Raw genomic sequence first — 21,206 nt, 5'->3', positions numbered from 1 at the left:
TCGTGAGGCTGTTGTTTTATTATTCTGCATTTTATTATTTTTAACTGATGAATATTTAGACATTTAAAACAAATCTGTTTTCAAAATTAAATTTAATATTTTATTAAATTAAAATTTGTTTTTAGGTTTTTATCTACTCTATTGATGTCAAAATAGATTACAACGTAACATAATAATGTATAAATTATTATAGTTGGGTTTTTTTGGGATAGGGAAGCTATACAGAGACTACACCTTGGCAACTACCCATTGCATTTAAAGAGATAGTTAACTTTAAAATGAAAATTCTGTCATCATTTTCTCATCCTCATGTTGTTTTAAACCTTTATAAAGTTCTTTTTCATGAACACAAAAGAAGATATTTTGAGAAATGATGGTAAACACACAGCAGATAGTGACCATTGACTTCCATAGTAGGAAAAACAAATACAATAGTATTCAATGGGTGCATCAACTGTGTGCTTACCCTTATTTATCAAAATACTTTCATGAAATTTGTTTTCCTACTATGGAAGTCAATAGTTACAATCAGCTGTGTTCTTAACATCATTTATCAAAATATCTTCTTTTGTGTTCATCAAAATAAAAAACTAGGCCAAAAGAATAATTGTGATTAATTGCATACAAAAAAGTTGTTTTTTGCATAATATGTGCACTGTGTGTAATTATTTTGCATCTATAAACACACACGCATGCATGATTGTACTAAAGAAACATTTACATGTATATGTATTTATTTAGATTTTGATATATTTAAAAAAATATACATAACATTTTTCTTAAATTTATTGTAAGTGTGTATTTATAAATACATAATAATTACACACAATAAACACACAAATATATTATGCAAACACAGATTATTTTGTATGCGATAAATCTTTTAACAGCTCTAAAAAAAACTCATACAGGTTTGTAACAAATGAGGATAAGAAACAATTACAGAATTTTCATTTTTGGGTGAACTATCCCTTTGAATGCAATGGGTAGTTGCCAAGGTGTAGTCTCTGTATAGCTCAGGTCCCTTAATTAAGTGTTTTGGATGTTTTTGCCTGTTTTCATCTGCCAGGTGAAGATTACAAATCTGGTCAAGATTTTGGTAAAAATGAAAACCAAATTTTCATTTTTGGGTGAACTATCCCTTTAACAGTCAGTTTTGGAACAGTAACTATTTTAAAAAAAGTGTTTTTTCCCTGAAACATATTTTGTGCGGTAAGTGATTATAAATTGATGAAGTGAGTTAAAAAGTAAAATGAAGAATCTATTATTTCTCCTTTCTGTTCAAATATTTAAAAATTTCCTTTCTGAGCCCCTTAGCTTCCTCATCTTTTTTTTACTTCCTCACTTTGGTTTGTATGGATTGTTGATGTTTTTGTTCAGAATTGTTTGAGAGGACTTGCTGCTTTTAAAAGCTTCCTATCATTGTCTTCAGCCTTTGGTGGCCTTTCTAATAGTCTTGTCATTTCATGCATGCTTGCTTTGCATTTCCTCTTGTGCAGTGTTCCTTAAACTGTGTTCTGTGGAGGATTAAATAGACTCACGGGTTAATTAACACGACCCGAACAATTATTGTAAGTTAGTGAAGTTTTGTGTTTGTTTTAAATCCCTCAGGTGTGGAAGGGAAAGTTGCTCAGTCCTGCAAAGTTTTACAAAGCATAAGAGTTCAGGAAAGCAGGCACTATTCTAGCGAAATAGACTTCAGAGGTGTCATGAAACATTTTGATAAAAAAGTAAATCAAAATAAGAAGTATACAGTTACAAACATCTCTTCACATACTATTTTGCACATGATTTTAAATAACATCATACAAACCAATTTTGTTCTTTTTTTCAGATTTAAGGGGGAAATTTTCATTACCGCAACGTGTCCATGACTGGATTTTGGATCTTTGACATGGAAATATTTATAATTAAAAATCTAAAAAATAAAAAGCTTCAATGCATGTTATACTTAAAACATTTACAGTAAAGAAACATGTGCTATTTGGTGATCATTGGTAAATGTAGAGACAATAATAAGGAATATAAATGTGTCCCAGACCAATTTTCTCATCCTCCGCAACAATTTTCAATCATTGTTTAAGCCCTTAATGAACTAACATTAAAAAAAAAGAAATTGTTGGAAGGGACATAATTGAATGTGACACTCAAGATGGCTACCAGGTAAGCAGTTCTTATTTTTCTCTCCTGGTAAAAGTAAAAAATTTGTTTGTCATAATACTTTTTAGTTATCATTACCAAAACATGAGTTTGTAAATGCATACATTTAATGTAATATCATGTTGCGGTAATTATTATTTTTGGATAATGATAATCTAAAAAAAATTCATAATTCTATAGGAAATATTTTTTAAATCTTCTAAAAATAATGATTATAGTAAGTTCAGACCTTAATCTTATATGTGCAAAAAAATTGACTTCAAGGGCTTTTTAAAAAAATCTGATCCTGGAACCTTCTAAATCTGTATTTTGTGAGAATCACCCATAAACACCTGTAATGCTAAAGATTATTACTAGTTTCTTTTTTTAAATTATAACATTTTAATAATACGTAGGATATAAATTCAGGGAAGGAAAACATTGTTAAATTACAGACAATTTGAATAACAATACAAAAAGAAAATCGTAAAACGTTTTAATAAAAATTTAAGTTTTAAAAAACATTTTTAAAACAGTGAACATTTTTTGTTCTTTATATACTATACTAACTTGTCAACTAGAGTCACATAACTCGAAAGCATCACTTCTGCATGTGTAAAACTCGACCCAACCCCAAGAAACGCCCCACGAGGCTGCTGAAGCATCGATCACGGAGTGCGCGCCCGCGTGTGCGTTCATGATGGCGGCCGCTGGAGCGGCGGAGGCGAGCGTCAGCAGCGATAGCAGCGACTCCTCGAGCACCGCGGACGAGGAGCGCGTCCGGCGACTCTTCCAGACCTGTGACGGTGACGGGGACGGATTCATAAACCGGTCAGAACCGATACACACGCGACACGCGCGTGCACTGAAGAGTTCACGCGCAGAGTAAACTTTGCTGATCGGATGCAGCTGTTTGACGTCACGAGCGCTTGATACAAAAATGTTGACGAATGTAACGCAACAATTTAACACAAAAGTAATGCGAAGTAACAAGCAAACACGCGTTTATGAAGTTGCTTCGCGTGGCACTGAAGTTTTGTTCACGTCGGAAGTGACGGTAAATCTTGCAACTCATCCGCCAAATTTTACAGTTTAGTGCTCAAGTTTCTGATCTGGCTACTCGTGAAGTTACGCTTTAATGCGTCGCTTAAAGGGAAAAGTTATTGCATTTTGTGATGTCACTATTTTTAATCAACCCTCATGTTGGGTTTGGGGTCTGATAGAGACCCACCGTGTCCTTTTATAAGTCTACCCCTGAAACACATTGACGTATAAAGCTTACATTACTTCTGTTTCTGCATTACACCGAATGCATAACATGATTTGTATCATCCTGAAATGTTTTATCCAAACCAACTTAGTGCATCAGTATGTGTGTTTACTGGGATTCGAACCCACAACCTTTGCGTTGCTAATAAAGGGTATAAAACATTATTATTACCATTTTTGTTATTTACTCAAACAACAGAAACATAATCCTAACACATTTTAATGCCAGTATGAATGGCAGATGTACTATACCGTATATACGGTTACTGTTACTGATGTCTGGTAAAATCAAATCATAAAAACAATTTATAGATTTTGGCACAATATACTTTTTATATTCAATCTAAACACAAAAATGTCAATGCAGTTACTTTGTTAAATATCTCTCTAAGAATGTAAATTTGTATATTTTCATCATCAGCTATGCAGATGTGCAAACTATGCATTATTTCTTATGGAGAATAATCATTAACAACTGTCCTGTAGTAATAAAGGTCTGTTTTCTCCATCTGTCAGGAATGATCTGTTGATGGTGTGCCGTCAGTTGAACATGGAGAATTCTGTACCTGAGATTATGGGTCAGCTCGGAGCAAATGAACAGGGGAAGATTTCTTTCGAGGACTTCACACGCTGTCGCATGCAGCTGTTCAATGAGATCCGTAAAGAAGAAGGACAGCTATCGCTTCTTTCCGGTGATACGGAGAAAAGGAAATGTCAGGAACACATCGCTTCGTGGCCAACCAGCAGCGATAATAGCTTAGGTTTGTTGTTTCTTTCTGTTTTAAAGGTAACATAAAATCAAACTTAACTTTATTTGCTTTCTTACTTGTAAACTGCCTGTAGCTCAGTGGTAGAGGCGCAAAAGGTCATGGGCTTGAACCCAAGGAAAACCCATACAGATAATAATAATGTATACCTTTTAAGTCGCTTTGGATAAAAGCAGCTACCAAATGCATACTGTACTTCATCAGGGGTTTTTTTTCACATTAACCAACAAAGTAGTTTATTGGGAATTTACATTAATGTAATAAGGTTACAACAATAATAGCGAATAACTATCGATTAACTTGGGACATTGGATATGCTCGAAAGTCCTTCATAAACCACTGCTGCGAATTTCCTGCTGCAGATCGCCCACTTTCACCATCCAATCCCTAATGGCTGAAATTAAGAGATGCTACACATTATTATTCTCATTGAATATTTTATATCTCTTAATGCATTTATCAGATTACACTGGTTAAATCCATTGCAGCCCTCTATTGATCATTATGGTGCATCCCTTCGCCCCCATTAAAGAAAATTCATGACATAAAACAATCTCAAATTATACAATGTTGGTTAGCTTAATTTTTCTGAGGTTTAAATGCACTGAATTTATGGGACTGTGAACTCCTTGACACCATCTCACGACCCCCAGTTTGAGAACCACGGTTCTGGCTTAAAAAATGTGGTAATACTTTACAATAAGGTTGTATTTGTTAACAACTAGTTAATGCATTATCTAAAAAACTAACAATGAACATTACTTATTCATCATAGTTCATGTTCATTTCGGCATTTACTAATACTAAAAATTTATAAAATCAAGCGTAATTGTTGACATTAGGGCTGTCACAATTATTAAATAACTGTTCAACCTCATCCCGATGATTTCAGATCACCGCAATGATTGCACATCTCTCTAAAAACACAAGGGATGGATGAATGAGACCGTATCTGATGCTTTTCTTTACTGCGATACATTGCAAAGCCATTTAATACTGTGGAAAAAACAGCATTTAAAGAAATGCTGCAAAACTTTGATAAGCAGTATGAACTGCCAGGAAAAACATTAATTTCCAAAACGGAAATTCCAAATTTAAGGAAGTGAACGATGTTTAAGGATTTCTAAGGAATTGATTTTTTTTGGGCCACTACAGACATGTGGTCCAGTACTAATATGACCTTAGTAGGATTGGCTATTATTTAAGCGCTGTTAAGTTATTTTGATTGCATTTTTATTTTCAGTTATTTTTAGACACTTTATTGTGTTTATTTCTAATGAAGAATTTTCAGTTTTTGAAATATATATTCATTAAATAATTACTTTTAAATATGTGTTATGTGTATTAATATTTAGTGCCATGTAAACCTTGCCATATATTTATTTTAAATAATCACAACAAAGTGTGAAAATTAGTTCATGAGCAAACAAAAAATTATGAGAATTAAATAAGACAGACAATTAATCGTCATAACCGTCAAAGCCATAAAACAGGCAATTAATTGTCATAATAATCATCACAATTTATTAGGCAATGAACCGTCAGCCAAATTTTATAATCGTGACAACCCTAGTTAACATTAATTCATGCACCATGAATAACTGTATTGACTTTAACACTAACATTAACAAGAATTAATACATGCTGAAAACAATATTGTTCAATGTTTGTTCATGTTAGTTAATGCATTAAAGGTGCAGTGTGTAAATTTTAGCGGCGTCTAGTGGTGGTGTTGTGTATGGCAACCAACGGCTCAGTCCACTGCGCACCCCTCGCTTTTGAAACACATAGAGAAGTTACTGTTGCCACCACCGGACAAACATGTCATCATCGGAGATAACTTAGTAAAAAAAGTTTGTCCATTGAGGGCTTCTGTAAAAACATTGCGGCCCAAAATGGCAACTTCCATGTAAGGGGACCCTCGCTGTATGTAGATAAAACATCTGATTCTAAGGTAATAAACACATAACGGTTCATTGTGAAAGGTCTTTATTACACACCCTGATAATATAGTTTTGTAAGTTATTTTGCATTTCTGTCAAAAGATCCTTCTAAAAATTACACACTGCACCTTTAACTAATGTTTGCTAATAAAATCTTATTGTAAAGCTTTACCAGACATTTTTGTGTCATAGTTAATTCTTGACTGATGTATCCAGATGTTCCTACAGAATATCCTTCACATTTAAGCTCTATGTTCAGTATGTTTCAGTGTCCTGACAGCTGTTTGTATATGCATGCATTGTTTAGGAGCTCGGGAGAGTTGGGAATATGATTCTGGAGCGAGAGACTTACTGACTCCAGACCTGCAGATCTCACCTTTGCTTCAGAAACTAACAGAGCAACCCTGTGTACTGGAACCTTCACTTGACCTAAACCATCTCATGTCCCAGACACAGGCCGATCAAAGCGGTCCTCTGAGCGGCAGTTATCTGGAGCTGGCCAATACGGTAAGTGGCCCCTAAAACACTTGCGTTATACATATACAATTTTATCACACTATGAAATTGTCTCTCAATAAATGAACATCTCCAAAAAATCATAAGGTAACTCAAGAGCCCTGTTCAGTTAGGTTTTTTTTGTGTCCTTGTGTTTTTATGGTCTGTAGACGGCGCTCTCTTTCAGCATCTGTAATCTTCCTCACAGATTGTTATTGTTATGGATGAGAGCGTTCCTGATTGTTTCCTATCTACAGTAGATCTTATTTCTCTGGCTTTGCTTCTTTGTTTTGTCCATTTCCCATGAAGTCTTTATAATTTCATGTTTCAAAACTTTGTGATGAAAGAAAACCAGTTTTGTCTTGTCACAACACACTATCAGATCATTTGTGTAGATTGGTCAAATATATCATGTTGCTTTGTGTAAGAGACTTTACAGATGAAGTCAAAATAAATGAAACGATATACTGTAAGCTGCTGTTTGTTGTAACATCTGGTAATCGGTGGTTTCAGCCATCTGGTTTGTAGTGGAAGTGAATGTACTGAGCCTCGAGGTGATTCACTACTGTAATGTCTTTACTTTTATGTTTTTGTTTTGTAAATCACATTATTATATTAACTCACTCTATGGTGATCACATTATTCCTGTCAGTGAACTTGTATTGAACCTGTGACATCCTTTAATGCAGTGGTTCTCAAACTTTTTCAGCGTGCCGCCCCCCTTGTGTAAGGTGCATTCCTTCGCGGCCCCCCGAAATAAAATTTAGAACAAAAACAGTTCTAAAATGCAACATTTTAATTAAACAAAATATATAAAATTATACCTAGTAGTGCTGTTTGTTAGTTGGCTTATTTTTTTTTAGGTTTAATTACACAGAAATCATGATAAATTAATGTAATTTATCAAATGTCATCAAACTGGGGACCCCCTGGCACCATCTCGCGGCCCCACTGGGGGCCCCGGACCCCAGTTTGAGAACCACTGCTTTAATGAATCTATAAAGGTTTTATTTCCTTTATAAGTGATACAATGCTATAAGATCAATTTATTTTGCTTTTTGGATTAAAGTATGTTGTTGTGCTCATGATCATGCAAACTTATCGTTTGTAGACGTATTTAAATCAAGTGATTTTTAGCCATTAAAACACAAACTACAGTGCTAAATGCGCGCGCTGTTTGTGTGTGAGAGGAGCGTGTAAGCCGCGCATCCGTTGCTCATTGAGCTCGTGAGTATTTTTGCCTTTATCGGCCTTTAATACACGCATGCGTCAAAATTCCCCTCTTTGCAAATATCCTCAGAAACACGACAATTTAGGTCCTAAGAGAATGTAAACAGCTAAAAGAGAAAACGCATTTGTAATGCTCCGTACACACCAAATGCAAAGCATACCGTTCCTCGTTCTAGATTACTTGCAGGATTTAACTTCGTGTCATGCAAATTTTTAGCTTCAGTTGAATATTTTCGTGTTTAAGGCAAATAGTACCGTATTTTCCGGACTATAAGTCGCATCAGTCAAAAAATGCCTCACGAAGAGAAAAAAACATATATAAGTCGCACTGGACTATAAGTCGCATTTATTTAGAAAATTATTATTCTTTTGGGGAGCATTTTAATTGTTAAGTCTTTTTAACAAACAACTCCGTTGTCTTTAAGTTAATGTTTCAGTTAACAGTTTTTTTCAGGGCTAGGCTACAGAAGCAACATATAGCGCCGTCTCATGTAGACGGTAATGTTTTCTTTTGGTTCATGTTAGTCATTATGAATTAATTTTGACATATCAGTCGCACCTGACTGTAAGTCGCAGGACCAGCCAAACTATGAAAAAAGTGCGACTTATAGTCCGGAAAATACGGTATGTGTTTTCACATAATTTGCATCACCCCGCTGCGCGAGTTTGCATCTAATCGCGTCTATTCGCATCTATTCGCGTCTTTGCATTGACTTTGTATGTAATCTACTCGCACAAATCGTTGAATTCACGTTTTGTATTTACGCCCCATTACAGAAATTGGATCCAAAGTTTGGTCTTAAAGGGGAAGTTACCTAATTTAGCTCCTGTCTGTCACTCATGCTAAACAAACAGCATTGAGAGATCATCTCACTAGGGCTGTCACTTTTGAGAAAAATCTAATTCGAACGGATTTCGAATATCATGCAATGTATCCGAATATATTCGAATATCTAGGCGCCGCCCCCCACGCGCATCAAAAACCCACCGTAATGGAGATTCAATCACAAAATTATTAACAGTGACAGTCATACACAGGGTTGTCTGGATTACTTTTTACTTAATGTTTGAAACAGCAGGTTATCAACTTAATTGTAATAATTACATGTATATGTAAGAATAACAAACTTATATATAAAAAAAATGATTCAGAACAGTTGCAAACAATAACGTGACAACTTAAATAGCAGCAGGAGTATATAGACAGACGCAAACGGAATTCGCGCCCGCAGATTTCGGCAGAAAACTCCGCGGAATTTCACGGATTTAATGCCCATTATTGACAAGCACACATATCCCGCGCTTGAGCGTGTTTGTGACCAGAACTGTCATTGACAACAAGCACACTTATACAAAGCCTATCCCGCGCGTTTGTGAGCCGTCATTCACAAGTACATTAACCCTGCGCGTGCTGTTTGCTTGCCCGTTTTCAATGATAGAGAGCACAAACCCTTTGATACTTGAGATGAAATTAAACTTATAGATGAGTTAAGCAGATCTCACTTGACTCTGTCGTCTATGTGACGCGCGACAGTCAGCACATGATCATTTCACATCCGTTTACAAGACAAATGCTGTTGTTTAATATAAAGTTTACATTGCGTTGTAAAAATGATGAAATTATCTTCATACATGCTAATTTCATAATGCGAACGTATTAACACAAGCTTTTTATTCTGCTATAATATTTAACACTATAAACAATATGTCATTTTATATACAAACTATAATTCTATCTTGACATGCACATGAGGTTCATTTCAGTCCAATTTGATTCCCTCTCTTGCGCACAGTTGCAGTCGTCGGTCTCACTCTCAGCCATTACGAGGTGTTACTGTAAAAAAATGCGCTACACATGGCATTTAAAAAACCGGATGGTTTATTTATAGTTCGAATACGGATATTTCACGTCATGTTCGAATGCATATTCGAATATCGAATAAAAAGTGACAGCCCTACATCTCACTGCTCTTGACTAAATTAATGTTACATTATTATTTATTATCCTTATTTGATCACTGATTGTTTATCTTCAGTAAGCTTGAGTTTTGTTTGTTTTAATCTTCTTTTTTATGCTTATATATGTTTTTTGCAAGAATTATGACAATACTTTGTCATGAAAGATTTAAATAACATATAAACCTTATTAAAAGACATAGAAACTGTACTGCGATACATATCATTACCATAATATAAAATGAATCCTATTGTTTTATACGATTTTGGTCGTATTGCCCACCCCTACCATAAGTTTTGTTAGATTTCTCCTCCTTATCATGATGATGATATCGGTAATGCACAATATTCATTAAAGTGATTGCAGGAGATGTGATTTACTGCCATAGATTCTCTTGAGGTGTGTGTGTGTGTGTGTGTTCAGGGTGAGTCGTGCTGTGATTGTTTTGTGTTATCAGCATCTTCTGGCTGCTCCACGCTGACATATGGAAACTATTAGTGTAAGTGACATTAGTGTGTGTGTGTGTGTGTGTGTGCGTGCGTGCGTGCGTGCGTGCGCGCGCGTGCGTGCGTGTGTGTGTGCGTGTGTGTGTGTGTGTGTTTATAGTGCTAGAAGAATGTGTCTGGAGTCGTGTGATGGTTTTACCGGCTCTGATGTGCTGTTGTATGGCTGTTATAGAGTAGATCAGGTTACTGAAAGCGTTTGAGAGAACATTATGAGCAAGCTGTTCTGTTGCGATGCGTCTCTTTTTATGCGGTTTCTGCAGGTCTTTTTTGTATATTTGCTTCAGCAGCAGTGTATTGTGGATCAATGTTGGTTTTATTTCTGCATTGTCAAAGCAAACACTTGCCGTACTGCATATTTTGTTAAAAGCTCCACAAGTCATCTACTGTAGTTTGAGTTCATGAAGATTTATTGAGACTCAGTGCATTAGGGTTTGTTTTTTTGCCGGAGGTCACAGTTCTCTTCATTAGGAAGTTTATATCAAGGTTTTATTGCGTAGTTAAAGATGGTTTGTGGGAAAGCGTGCTTCCCGTTTTATGTCCGTCTGTCTCTTTTTCGAGCTAATTAATTTCTTTAGGAATGTGGAGGTAAAAAGAGTGGTTTGTGTTTTACAGCAGAACCGAAGAACAGCTGCTATAAGTTGTATATATGCTCACATTTGTGCGCCTCAAGGCTTTTTTTAATAGATTGGAGTTATAATGAGATTTAAGGGTTAGCCAAACAGCGGTGTTGTAGAGTAAGAGAGCAGATTTCCTTACGGGTCGACTCTAATCTCTTATGCTCTCATTACACTAATGCATGTCACCCATTTGTCAAAGTCACATTTAATGGAGCCGCTGCAAACCAAATTGTGCAATTCGTGTCACTTTATAGTCTTCAATATATAGATTACGCCTAGTGAAGGATTGAAATGTTTCCAAGAGGGAATCTTTTTTCTTCTACGTTGTTTTTAACAATTTGTAGTTGTACTGTAACACTTAATAATAATATTAATGAATGCTTTGCATTTTCTCATTTAATATACATTTTTATAGATTAATCAAAAGATTCACATCCAAGACCACAAGGCTCACATAAATTTATGAAATCGTCTATTTTTACCTTATTTGGAAGGGTCATTAATAATAATGTTGAGCTCTTCTCTAATTGGCTGTTTCTCAGAGCAGCTCCTTCAGTAGCTCTGTGTGTGTGTAAACAGATCTTATGTTTGAGTCTGTATCAGATTTTGATGAATAATCAATAGTTTGGAGATTGTTAATTAGGGATGGGCACGAGTACTCGATTGCTCGAGTACTCGAACGTGGCATCGATGATCGATCACGAAAACGATGATCATGTGGGTTTATTTATTTATTTATTGTGGATATGGCGGCATTTGGATGTCTGGTTAGCATTACAAGCGCATGTGGTAGTAAAGACTGGGTCTGGAGATGCGTGTTTGACATCGTGTCAAGCTACGCAGACCGACGTATGACATCAGTAACATTACCATGCGTGATTCAAAAACAAACAGATAATTCCGCGCGACCGCACAACAGAAACCCGCCGATCCGCGCAATGCGCGGCAGCCCGCCAGCCCGCCGATCCCGTGAAGCCAGCCACAACTCACATCACTGAGGCACTATGGTTTAAAAGGATGTCGTGATTTTCGGAAATACAGTCAGTCAGGTGCAAAATGTACAGCGCCGTCAAAAGTTCAATGGATTATCATCTCATATTTAAACATCAAATGTCAAGAGATACCAGAGAGCCATACAGCATTACCATTACATCTTGACTGAGGTAAGAGGACGACACGACACAGCTAAACGCGCATGATAGCAAAATACTTAAAGCTGCTTAATGTTATGAAGCTTGAACTTTGACTGGACGTGTTTAAAAGTGCGCTGTTTTTGATGCACATCCACAAAGGGAGTTAAACTTTCTTTTTTTTAGATAACTTAGTTGAAACCTTAGTTGAAGTCTTGCATTTTATGCAGATAGATGCACGTTGTATATTTATGTTGTATAAAGGCTTAATATTATGCAGAGTGCGTCAAATAGAAAGGGCTTCGGTTTGTGTTTATTAACCCTTTAGTTTCACTTCATCACGCAGCTTTTCCAGCTTTTCATTAATAATCTAGTTTGTTTTCATTGTTCTGTCGTAGTTTCTTCAAAATTAAGTTTTATTTGAGTTTTTCAATCAAAATATTTTCATTTTCACCATGACGTGTACGCCCCGCCCCTTTGATTGCCCCGCCCCCAGTTAATCGAGTACTCGTTCTTCAGACCTATGGATTAATCGAAATGAAAAAATGACATAAATGCACATCCCTATTGTTAATGGACATTTCTTAGTGGTAAGTTTGTGTTTTTTCAGTATGGACCTGCAAAACATAACTGTAACGTCAATAGTAGAACTTCAGCCGAAACGTTAGCATATAGCATTAACTAGCATATAGCGCTAACATTGTTTTTAGCATTGTAACAACACTGGTATTAATTTATTGTGTAATTTAATGTTGGGGCGTACATCTCAACTGTAACGTCCCAGTTGGTGTAATGTTGAGATTGGCCTGTCTTTGCATGCACGAGTAGGGCAATTGTTTGACCTCATCGCAATGATTTCAGATCACCGCAATGATTGCACATCTCTCTAAAAAACACAAGGGGGAGCTGCAGCGCCTGTATAGACGGTTTCAGCAGTAACAACATAAACAAGCGGCTGTCGCGGTCTGCACGTAACTTCCGGTAAACTCCGCTAATAATAAATAACAACAAAGTACTTTAAACGTAGTTTATTTATATAACAAGCAAAAAAAACAACACATAGATTACCTAGGAAACCAAAACATTTGTTATTTTCGACGAGGCATTTGTTCAAGAGATCAGTTTAGCAACTAGTCAGACCATTAAAAAACGAAACCGGAAGTAAAGTTCGGATCCAGACGTGTATCACGTGCGTCCGATGAAACCGTCTATAAACGAGACCATATTAGATGACTTTTAAAAATGTGCTATGTGTGAAGAGTTTGGTTCCAAAACGCAATGAACGCCATTTTTGAAAAAAATGAGTTACTGCCAGAATCAGTATTATATCAGGTCAGTATTAAAAAGTAAATTCTTAATTTTACGCAAAATCCAATATCAGCCGTGTTATTCTGTCATTTTTTCTCCCTTTTTCCCCAAAATGCAATAAACGCCGCTCCTCCTTTTCTACAGAATGCCATAAATCCACTCCACAGATTACAGCGCTCCATTCCACGCAATGTAAACAAACAATGGCGGCGTGTTGAGTACACAAAATCCTAGTTTTCCTCATCAACTATGTACTTCGTGATCACCAAACACAAAATAATACTTTAATAGCATTGATAAACCTGTGATGGTTTTCTGTGACGGGAAAGAAACGTAAGCCATCAACATCTAATAATTTACGCAAAAGGCACTCGGGAGACGTTCGCTTGTTCTCCCGACAGCATCTAGCTTCACTCGTGCTAACACATTGACCCCAGGGGATCTTATGAAAAACTTTCCATAATTTTACTCAAAGTCAACGAAAATCGAGCAGGACCAAAACATTTTACAGCTGATCGCTGTGAAAAACGTTAAGCGGCGACGTCAAGTATAACCGCAGCAATGACAGTGTTCTTAATATGACAAAGTAAGTGTTTTGATTAATGACATTAATGTTTATATTTTTAATTAGTGTGTACAACTAGTCAACTAAATGAATATAACATGGCAAAGATGAATGCACATTTATATAGGCGATTGATTCAATAGATTTATAGCATTTTGAATAAAAACTTTGCATTTTGTGGAAAAAATTATCAGTTTTTATAATGAATCTTTGAAAATCAAGTTATGGATTTGAATTTCTTAATGTTATTATAACCTAAAGATGCTATGTGAAAGTTTGTAACAGAAAATAGTGGTTTTCATCTTGTCGCTTTCTTGGTATAGAAAACACGTTTTTATCGAAATTTGTCCAAATGGATTTATTGCGTTTTGAAACCAAACTCTTCATTTACTGCCAGATAACTTGCAAAAGATTTAATTTAAATAATCACAACAATCTGTGACAATCTGTCACAAACAAAAAAATTATAAGAATTAAATGTCAAAGCAATAAAAATTCAATAATTGTCATAATCACCACAATTGATTAAACAATTAACCGTCAGCCAAATTTCATAATCGTGACAGCCCTATGCACGAGGTTTACATAAGAAGGAGGAAACAATCGTGTTTGAGGCTCATGATATGTCATAACCATGTACACAACTTATTATTCATCTATGCCTACATAAATACAGTTTTTCTTTCTATGGCACCTATTATATTCTCAGCCTGATGAATCATAAATATTTTGGTATTTGTGTCCAAAATGAAATATATAATTATTGATTATTTTTATTTTATTATGGTGTAATGTTGTGAAACTCCCATATGAAAATAGCCTTTGGTGTTCATATAGCATTAAAATGAATATGTTCTGTGTCCTAAAACTTTGTTTGCTTTAAATGAAAAGTGTGGTCTGGGAATTTTGACCTTACTTTGTCTTCGTCTAGTTAGACATGTTAAACAAAACACGGTTGAACGTTTATCCTAAACTTTGACCAGATGTCTTTTGTCAGTCGTGTTCAGAAAGTGCCGGCGTTCAGCTCAACACAGACTAAAACCTCCATGTGCTTAGCACAACAAGATCAACCAATCCAATCATTCCGTGAGCTGATCCATGATGCTTTCCACACCATTAGTCTCATGTCATTATTGGGTTAGTTAGGACTAAGAGCCTCTCTGATGTTGACACAGTGATCCGACTAAAGGCCACCAGTGAAAGATGAATCTGTTTAAAATCTGTTCATATTTATGCACTTCACACTTGTTTATTTAACATTCACTGAAACATTGAAATCTTATTTTATATATTATTTGTTAACTGAGCTGTTGGTGGAGATAAGTGATGCATGTGTGCACTTAGTTTGGACTCAAGTCAGATCGATCATGTAATTCGGGTTGTTTTCTTCAGGTTTTTTGTGCCGTCTGCTGTGTCAGGCACTTTCTTTAACACAGACCCGTGGATTCTGCTTGACCAGAAAAGTGTTTTGTGTGTGCTTATCCTTCAGAAAACAAATGTAAAGAAGCATCACCATCATGGGAATGGTTTGAAATGATAAATGGGAATTCTGTTGACGGCACAAAGGTTTATAATTACTTCACCAGAACGACTTCATGACATCTCCTTCCTGTATTTCAATTTATTTGATGTATTTTATGCTTACACCTGCAGTTTTTTTTTTACAAATAGACTAAAATAAGTTGGATTTCATTCAGGGTATGACTAAAGGGAAGATTCAGTTATGTCCTTAACCTCATTACTTTTCAAAACCGTGTGACTTTCTTTTTTGTGTGAAACAAAAAAGTTTGTGAAGTTTGTGTCATGCAAATATTTCGCTTGAGTTGAATATTTTCAAATTGGTCGAAGGCACATTTGAGGAAAATAGCGCGTGTTTTTGTGGTAATTGCGCCGCCCAATTTGCATCATTCGCATTGCCCCGCGTGAGGAGGCGTCTGGTCACGTCTTTGCATCGACTTTGTATGTAATCTACTCGTGCAAATTGTTGAACTCGCGTTTGGTGTGTATGTCCCATTATGCTACTTACACACCAAATGCGTAGCATCGTGTTGCCTGCTCTAGATTACTCGCTGGATTTAACTTTTGTGTTATGGGAATTTTTCGCCTGAGTTGATTATTTTCAACTTGCGCGAAGGCGCGTTTGAGGCGAATAGCGTGTGCTTTCGTGGCAATCGCCCCGCGCAAGGACTCATCTGGTCTCGTCTTTGCATTTTTCTTTGTATGTAATCTACTCGCGCAAATTGTTGAACTCGTGTTTGGTGTGTATGACCCATTATGCTATGTATGCACCAAATGTGTAGCATCGCCTTGCTCGCTCTAAATAAATAGTGGGATTTAACTTTGTGTCATGCAAATTGTTTGCTTGAGTTTAATATTTTCAACTTGCGCAAAGGCGCGTTTGAGGCGAATAGCGCGTGTTTTCGCTGCAATCGTGCCGCCCAATTCGTGTTATTCGAATGGCCACCTCGCGAGAACTCATCTGGTCGCGTTTGGTCGCGTCTTTGCATTGACTTTTGTATGTAATCTACTTGGGCAAATCGTTGAACTCGTGTCTGAGCTGTTGGTTGCAATTCGCAATCGCACCACTAGATGATGCTTAAAATCTACACAGTGGACCTATAAGGTGTGACAGTCATGAAGATGAACTTTTGACAGTTATTGTTGTTTATGTTGTTTATCATTAAACATCTTATGACAAGACACAACGGTGCATTTGCTGTTGCATTCTGGGTAATTGACAGTGACAGTGAAAGTCATGATTTCCAGACCTCTGATGAGGGTGTGAGGCCATACTGGGCGAGTAATTGTGCATAACAGTGATATTCCCGGCTGAGTAGAAGTGTGTGTGCGTGCGTGCGTGTGTGTGCGTGTGTTCGCAAGCAAACACGAGTGAGAGAGATTGAAAGGGAGAAAAAAAATTGTAAACAATTTGCTGTCTTCATATCACAATTACTATTTGTAGAACAGAGTTTAAATGTTTCTTTATAAAAAAATATGGAGATATATTTTAGGAAAAGGGTCACTTTGATTAACAGTTTGAGTAAATGAAGACAGATTTCTTATTTTGGGTAAATGATTTCTTGAATTGTGTAAAATTCACATGTGGACTTCACTAGAGGGAGCTGTTGAATTATTAGACACAATTCAACATCAATATTTGCTTTCTTTTAGCAGAAAATACTTTATATATCTCTCTACAATCAAAGTATCTTAACTTAAAGCGATAATCCAACAAAATATCAAAATCACCCTCAAGCAATCCGAGATACAGATCTCCATCATCTTTCAGACGAACACATTTGGAGTTATTTTAGTAAATGTCCTTACTTTTCCAAGCTTACAGTATAAAGGGAAAAACAGCGATCAGGGAACAAACCCTTTTTTGACTTTAACTTTTGACTCATCCTTCATAGAAGTAATCCACATGGCTCCAAGGGGTTAATAAAGGTATTGTGCGGGTAATTGATGCGATATTGTAAGATAAAGAGACATTTAACCCAAAAATATAAATTCTGTTTTTTTCCGGATTTCATGTTGATCCGAACCCTGACTTTTTTTCTGTGAAGAATGAAGATCAGAATACAAATGACTGGAACCACACTCAATTCAATTCAATTTTATTTATATAGAGTTTTTCACAATTGTTTAATTGTTTCAAAGCAGCTTTACATTAAAAAGGCAGGGATCTATACTCACCATCTATTTAATTCATCATTTTATCCAAAGTGAATGAATGGTGACTGACAGCTAAAGTGATGACAGGAAGAAAGGAGATGTTTAACAGTAATAGTAATGTAGTGTCCAGTGATGATGCAGTACGTCAGGCTGCTCAGACAAGCGGAGTAATTTTAGAAAAACAAAACGCACTAATACTGGGATTCAAACGAGAAGATATTTTAAAATTAGATAAACTACACACTTCCCCTTTAATGATTATATAAATAAATGAGAGAGAGAGAGAGAGAGAGAGAGAGAGAGAGAGAGAGAGAGAGAGTTTGTAAAGAGTGAATGTGTTTGAATGAGCAGAGAGGAGAAAGAAGATGAGCTGAAAGTGACTGATCATATTCCAACAGATTGACGTCTGACAGACACACACTCAGTGTGTTCTTATACACAACACACATACACACTGATTCAAACACACAACACACACATAGATTCACACACACAACACACACAGAGATTCAAACACACAACACAAACAGAGATTCAGACACACAACAAACACACACACACACACTGATTCAGACACACAGCACACATACACACTGATTCAGACATACACACACAGAGATTCAGACACACAACACACACACACAGAGGGATTCAGACACACAACCCACATACACACTGATTCAGACACACACACACACATACACACACACACACACAGAGAGAGAGAGAGAGATTCAGACACACAACACACACAGAGCGATTCAGACACACAGCACACATACAAACTGATTTAGACACATAACACACACAGATTCAGACACACAACATGCATACATGCACTTAAACAAACAGAGATTCAGACACACAACACACACAGAGAGATACAAAAACACACAACACACACGCAAACACATAGATTCAGAGGCACAACACACATACATACATGCAAACACAAACAGATTCAGACACGCAACAAACAGAGAAAGATTCAGACATACAATACACATATACACAATCACACACAGATTCAGACACACAACACACACAAATACACACACACACACACACACACACACACACACACACACACACACACACACACACACACACACACACACACACACACACACACACACACACACACACAAAGATTCAGACACACAACAGACACACATAAATATTCAGACACACAACATGCACACACAGATTTAGACACACAACATGCACACATACTCTTTCACACATGCAGTCAATTACACACACACACACACACACACACACACACAAAGATTCAGACACACAACATACAGCGATTTAGACACAACAAATGCGCCCACTCACTCACTCTTTCTCTCACACTCTTGATTCAGACACAATTACACACACACAAGACACACTGTCCTGTGGCCCCATGCAGCTGTGAGGCCCAAAGGAGCTCTCTCTCTCTCTCTCTCTCTCTCTCTCTCTCTCTCTCTCTCTCTCTCTCTCTCTCTCTCTCTCTCTCTCTCTCTCTCTCGCTCTCTCTCTCTCTCTCTCTCTCTCTCTCTCACCCTCCCTCACTCGCTCGCTCACTCACAGGCTGTGTGTGAGAGAGACGGAGCAGCGCAGAGCTGCTGCCGGGAGTCTAGCGCTGGCTTTCGGAATGTGCGGAGCAGTGTGTGGATTTAACTCGCTCTAGTGTGGATTACTGCTGGAATTGCACTTGGAATACTGCAGGATTTTCATGTTAAAAAACAAGGATGTGTTCCTCTCGGCGCGTGTGGATTACACAGGCAGGAGGAACCTGAGAGCGTTTCTCTTCTGATCAGAGGCATCTGCCCTTGCGCTCGCACCAGCACTGGGTTACTATCCCTGGATAAGCGATCAGCCACGAGAGTTTGGAGACCATGAACTCTGGAGTGGCAGTGAACACCGGCAGGGAAGCGTCAGTCGATGGACAGGAGGTAAGAGACGTTAGAAAGAGGTGAAGGTCTGTCCTTGAGAAATGCAGCGCTTGTCTAAAACAATCCTTTGAGTGCATGTCATCTCCTGCCCTCCTCGCTGCATTAACACGCTAAAGAGACGCGTGTCAGGACATCTTCAAACGCTCCGCTGACACACTGAAGACTTTTAGTCTCTGATGGGTCGTTGATCTTGTATGGCCGTGTCTCTCTTAAACTTCAAAAGGTTAAACACGCGGTGACGTTGAAGGAATGTGTCTGCATGCTCAAAGCCTCAATATGCAAACGAAAATAAGAGAAAATACAAATCCTGTGTTTTGTTGAGGAAAGGCTAGAGCAATGGATATCAGCGGGTTGCATTTGCAGGCATGTCCTGATGGGATGTTTAACTTCTTTAACTCTGTGGACCCTGTACCGGGTCCAGAATTATCTTATTTTGACTTAATATAAAATATTCCTGTAATTTGTAATGGTCTGTCATGGACCCAGTACCACATATGAGATACTGTTTGAAAGCTTAGACTCTCTACTTTCTGCAGATATGCATCACTTTGACATATCTTTTACTGTAAGAAAGTTATTTACAATTAATTTACACCATCACCCCCCCGATATTTTTTAATATCTTTTAATATTCATATATTTCATGTTTTTCAAGTATGACAAACATGGGCAAGTCTTATATCAAATGAAAGCTCTCAGTCTCAGGAATAAGTCTGCAGCGTTATTTTTGTCCTATTATCATCACCTATCTAACAATCATCGAATGAATAATGAGGTAAAAAATTGTCTTTTGTAAACATATTGGAAACTTGAGTGTGGACTGCCTCAGATAGCACATATAGCCACAAATTATACACCATCTTTTATTTTAGGTCCTACTCTAAAAAATGAGTCCATTCACTGCATTTTCTTTGGTTGTGTGCATAATTAATCCCTTGCTATTTATTATATGTGGAAAACAAAAAATTAATATTTATATGAAAAATGTATTTTCGCACACTTCAGTAAAATGAGAATAACTTTTGAATGCGACATGCTAAAGAGTTCATTCTTTTTTTGGGTGTTTACTGTCTGCTGCTGGTAACAACCAGAACTGTCTGCAGTCTGCTAGACCACCCAGAACCAGAGTTATACACTATCAAAGATAGTATTTACAACATAAAAAAAGAAAATTTGGTGTTTTAGCATATGAAAAACCACATAAATAACACTATTTGTCACAAACAACAGCTTTTTATGTAACTTCAAAGGGATTTTTGCAAAATGATATAAAGATATTGCATTTATTCCACTGTATGTGGTTATGGGAGCACTTCAAATGTTTTTTGGCAGAAATTGTACACCATAAGCGTATTAGTCCTCCCATCAGTTGGAGTAAAATAACTTTTGCATTTATTATGATAGAGAAAAAATTCCTTTTTCCTCTGTAAGCTGGCAATTGCTGGAATCAAACAAAACTGTCTGGAGGTTTCGTTACCACTCAGGGCCAGAGTTATACACTTTTAAATACAGACTTTAGAAAAAAAAACATCAAAAAGCGCCTATTTATTTTTGTGCTTATTAGAGAACTGACAACACATACAACCATGTTTAGCACTTTTAACAGTGTTTTATGTAATTTCAAAGGGTTTCCTGTAAAATGATACCAAACTTTTGTATGTG

At 36.7% G+C, this 21,206-nt stretch overlaps 1 protein-coding gene across 2 annotated transcripts in view; it reads left to right on the top strand.

Annotated features, from left to right (window-relative positions):
* Window positions 1-2,758: 2,758 nt before the first annotated feature.
* The window catches only part of mcc (MCC regulator of WNT signaling pathway), an 84,164-nt gene continuing 65,716 nt past the window's right edge, over window positions 2,759-21,206 (top strand). Inside the window, exons 1-3 of one of the 2 annotated variants that reach the window (XM_065251084.2) lie at window positions 2,759-2,970; window positions 3,925-4,169; window positions 6,426-6,625. In XM_065251084.2, coding sequence (XP_065107156.1) covers window positions 2,837-2,970; window positions 3,925-4,169; window positions 6,426-6,625 — 579 coding nt within the window. In that variant the 5' untranslated portion in view covers window positions 2,759-2,836. Of the gene's footprint in view, window positions 2,971-3,924; window positions 4,170-6,425; window positions 6,626-19,173; window positions 19,545-21,206 lie in introns of those variants that run through there. The other variant, XM_065251085.2, reaches the window with a different exon arrangement.

This window comes from Paramisgurnus dabryanus, chromosome 5 (genome assembly GCF_030506205.2).
Source record: "Paramisgurnus dabryanus chromosome 5, PD_genome_1.1, whole genome shotgun sequence".
NCBI lineage: Eukaryota > Metazoa > Chordata > Actinopteri > Cypriniformes > Cobitidae > Paramisgurnus > Paramisgurnus dabryanus.
Note: the sequence above shows the minus strand (reverse complement) of the source record. Positions and strands in the feature narration are given on the sequence as shown.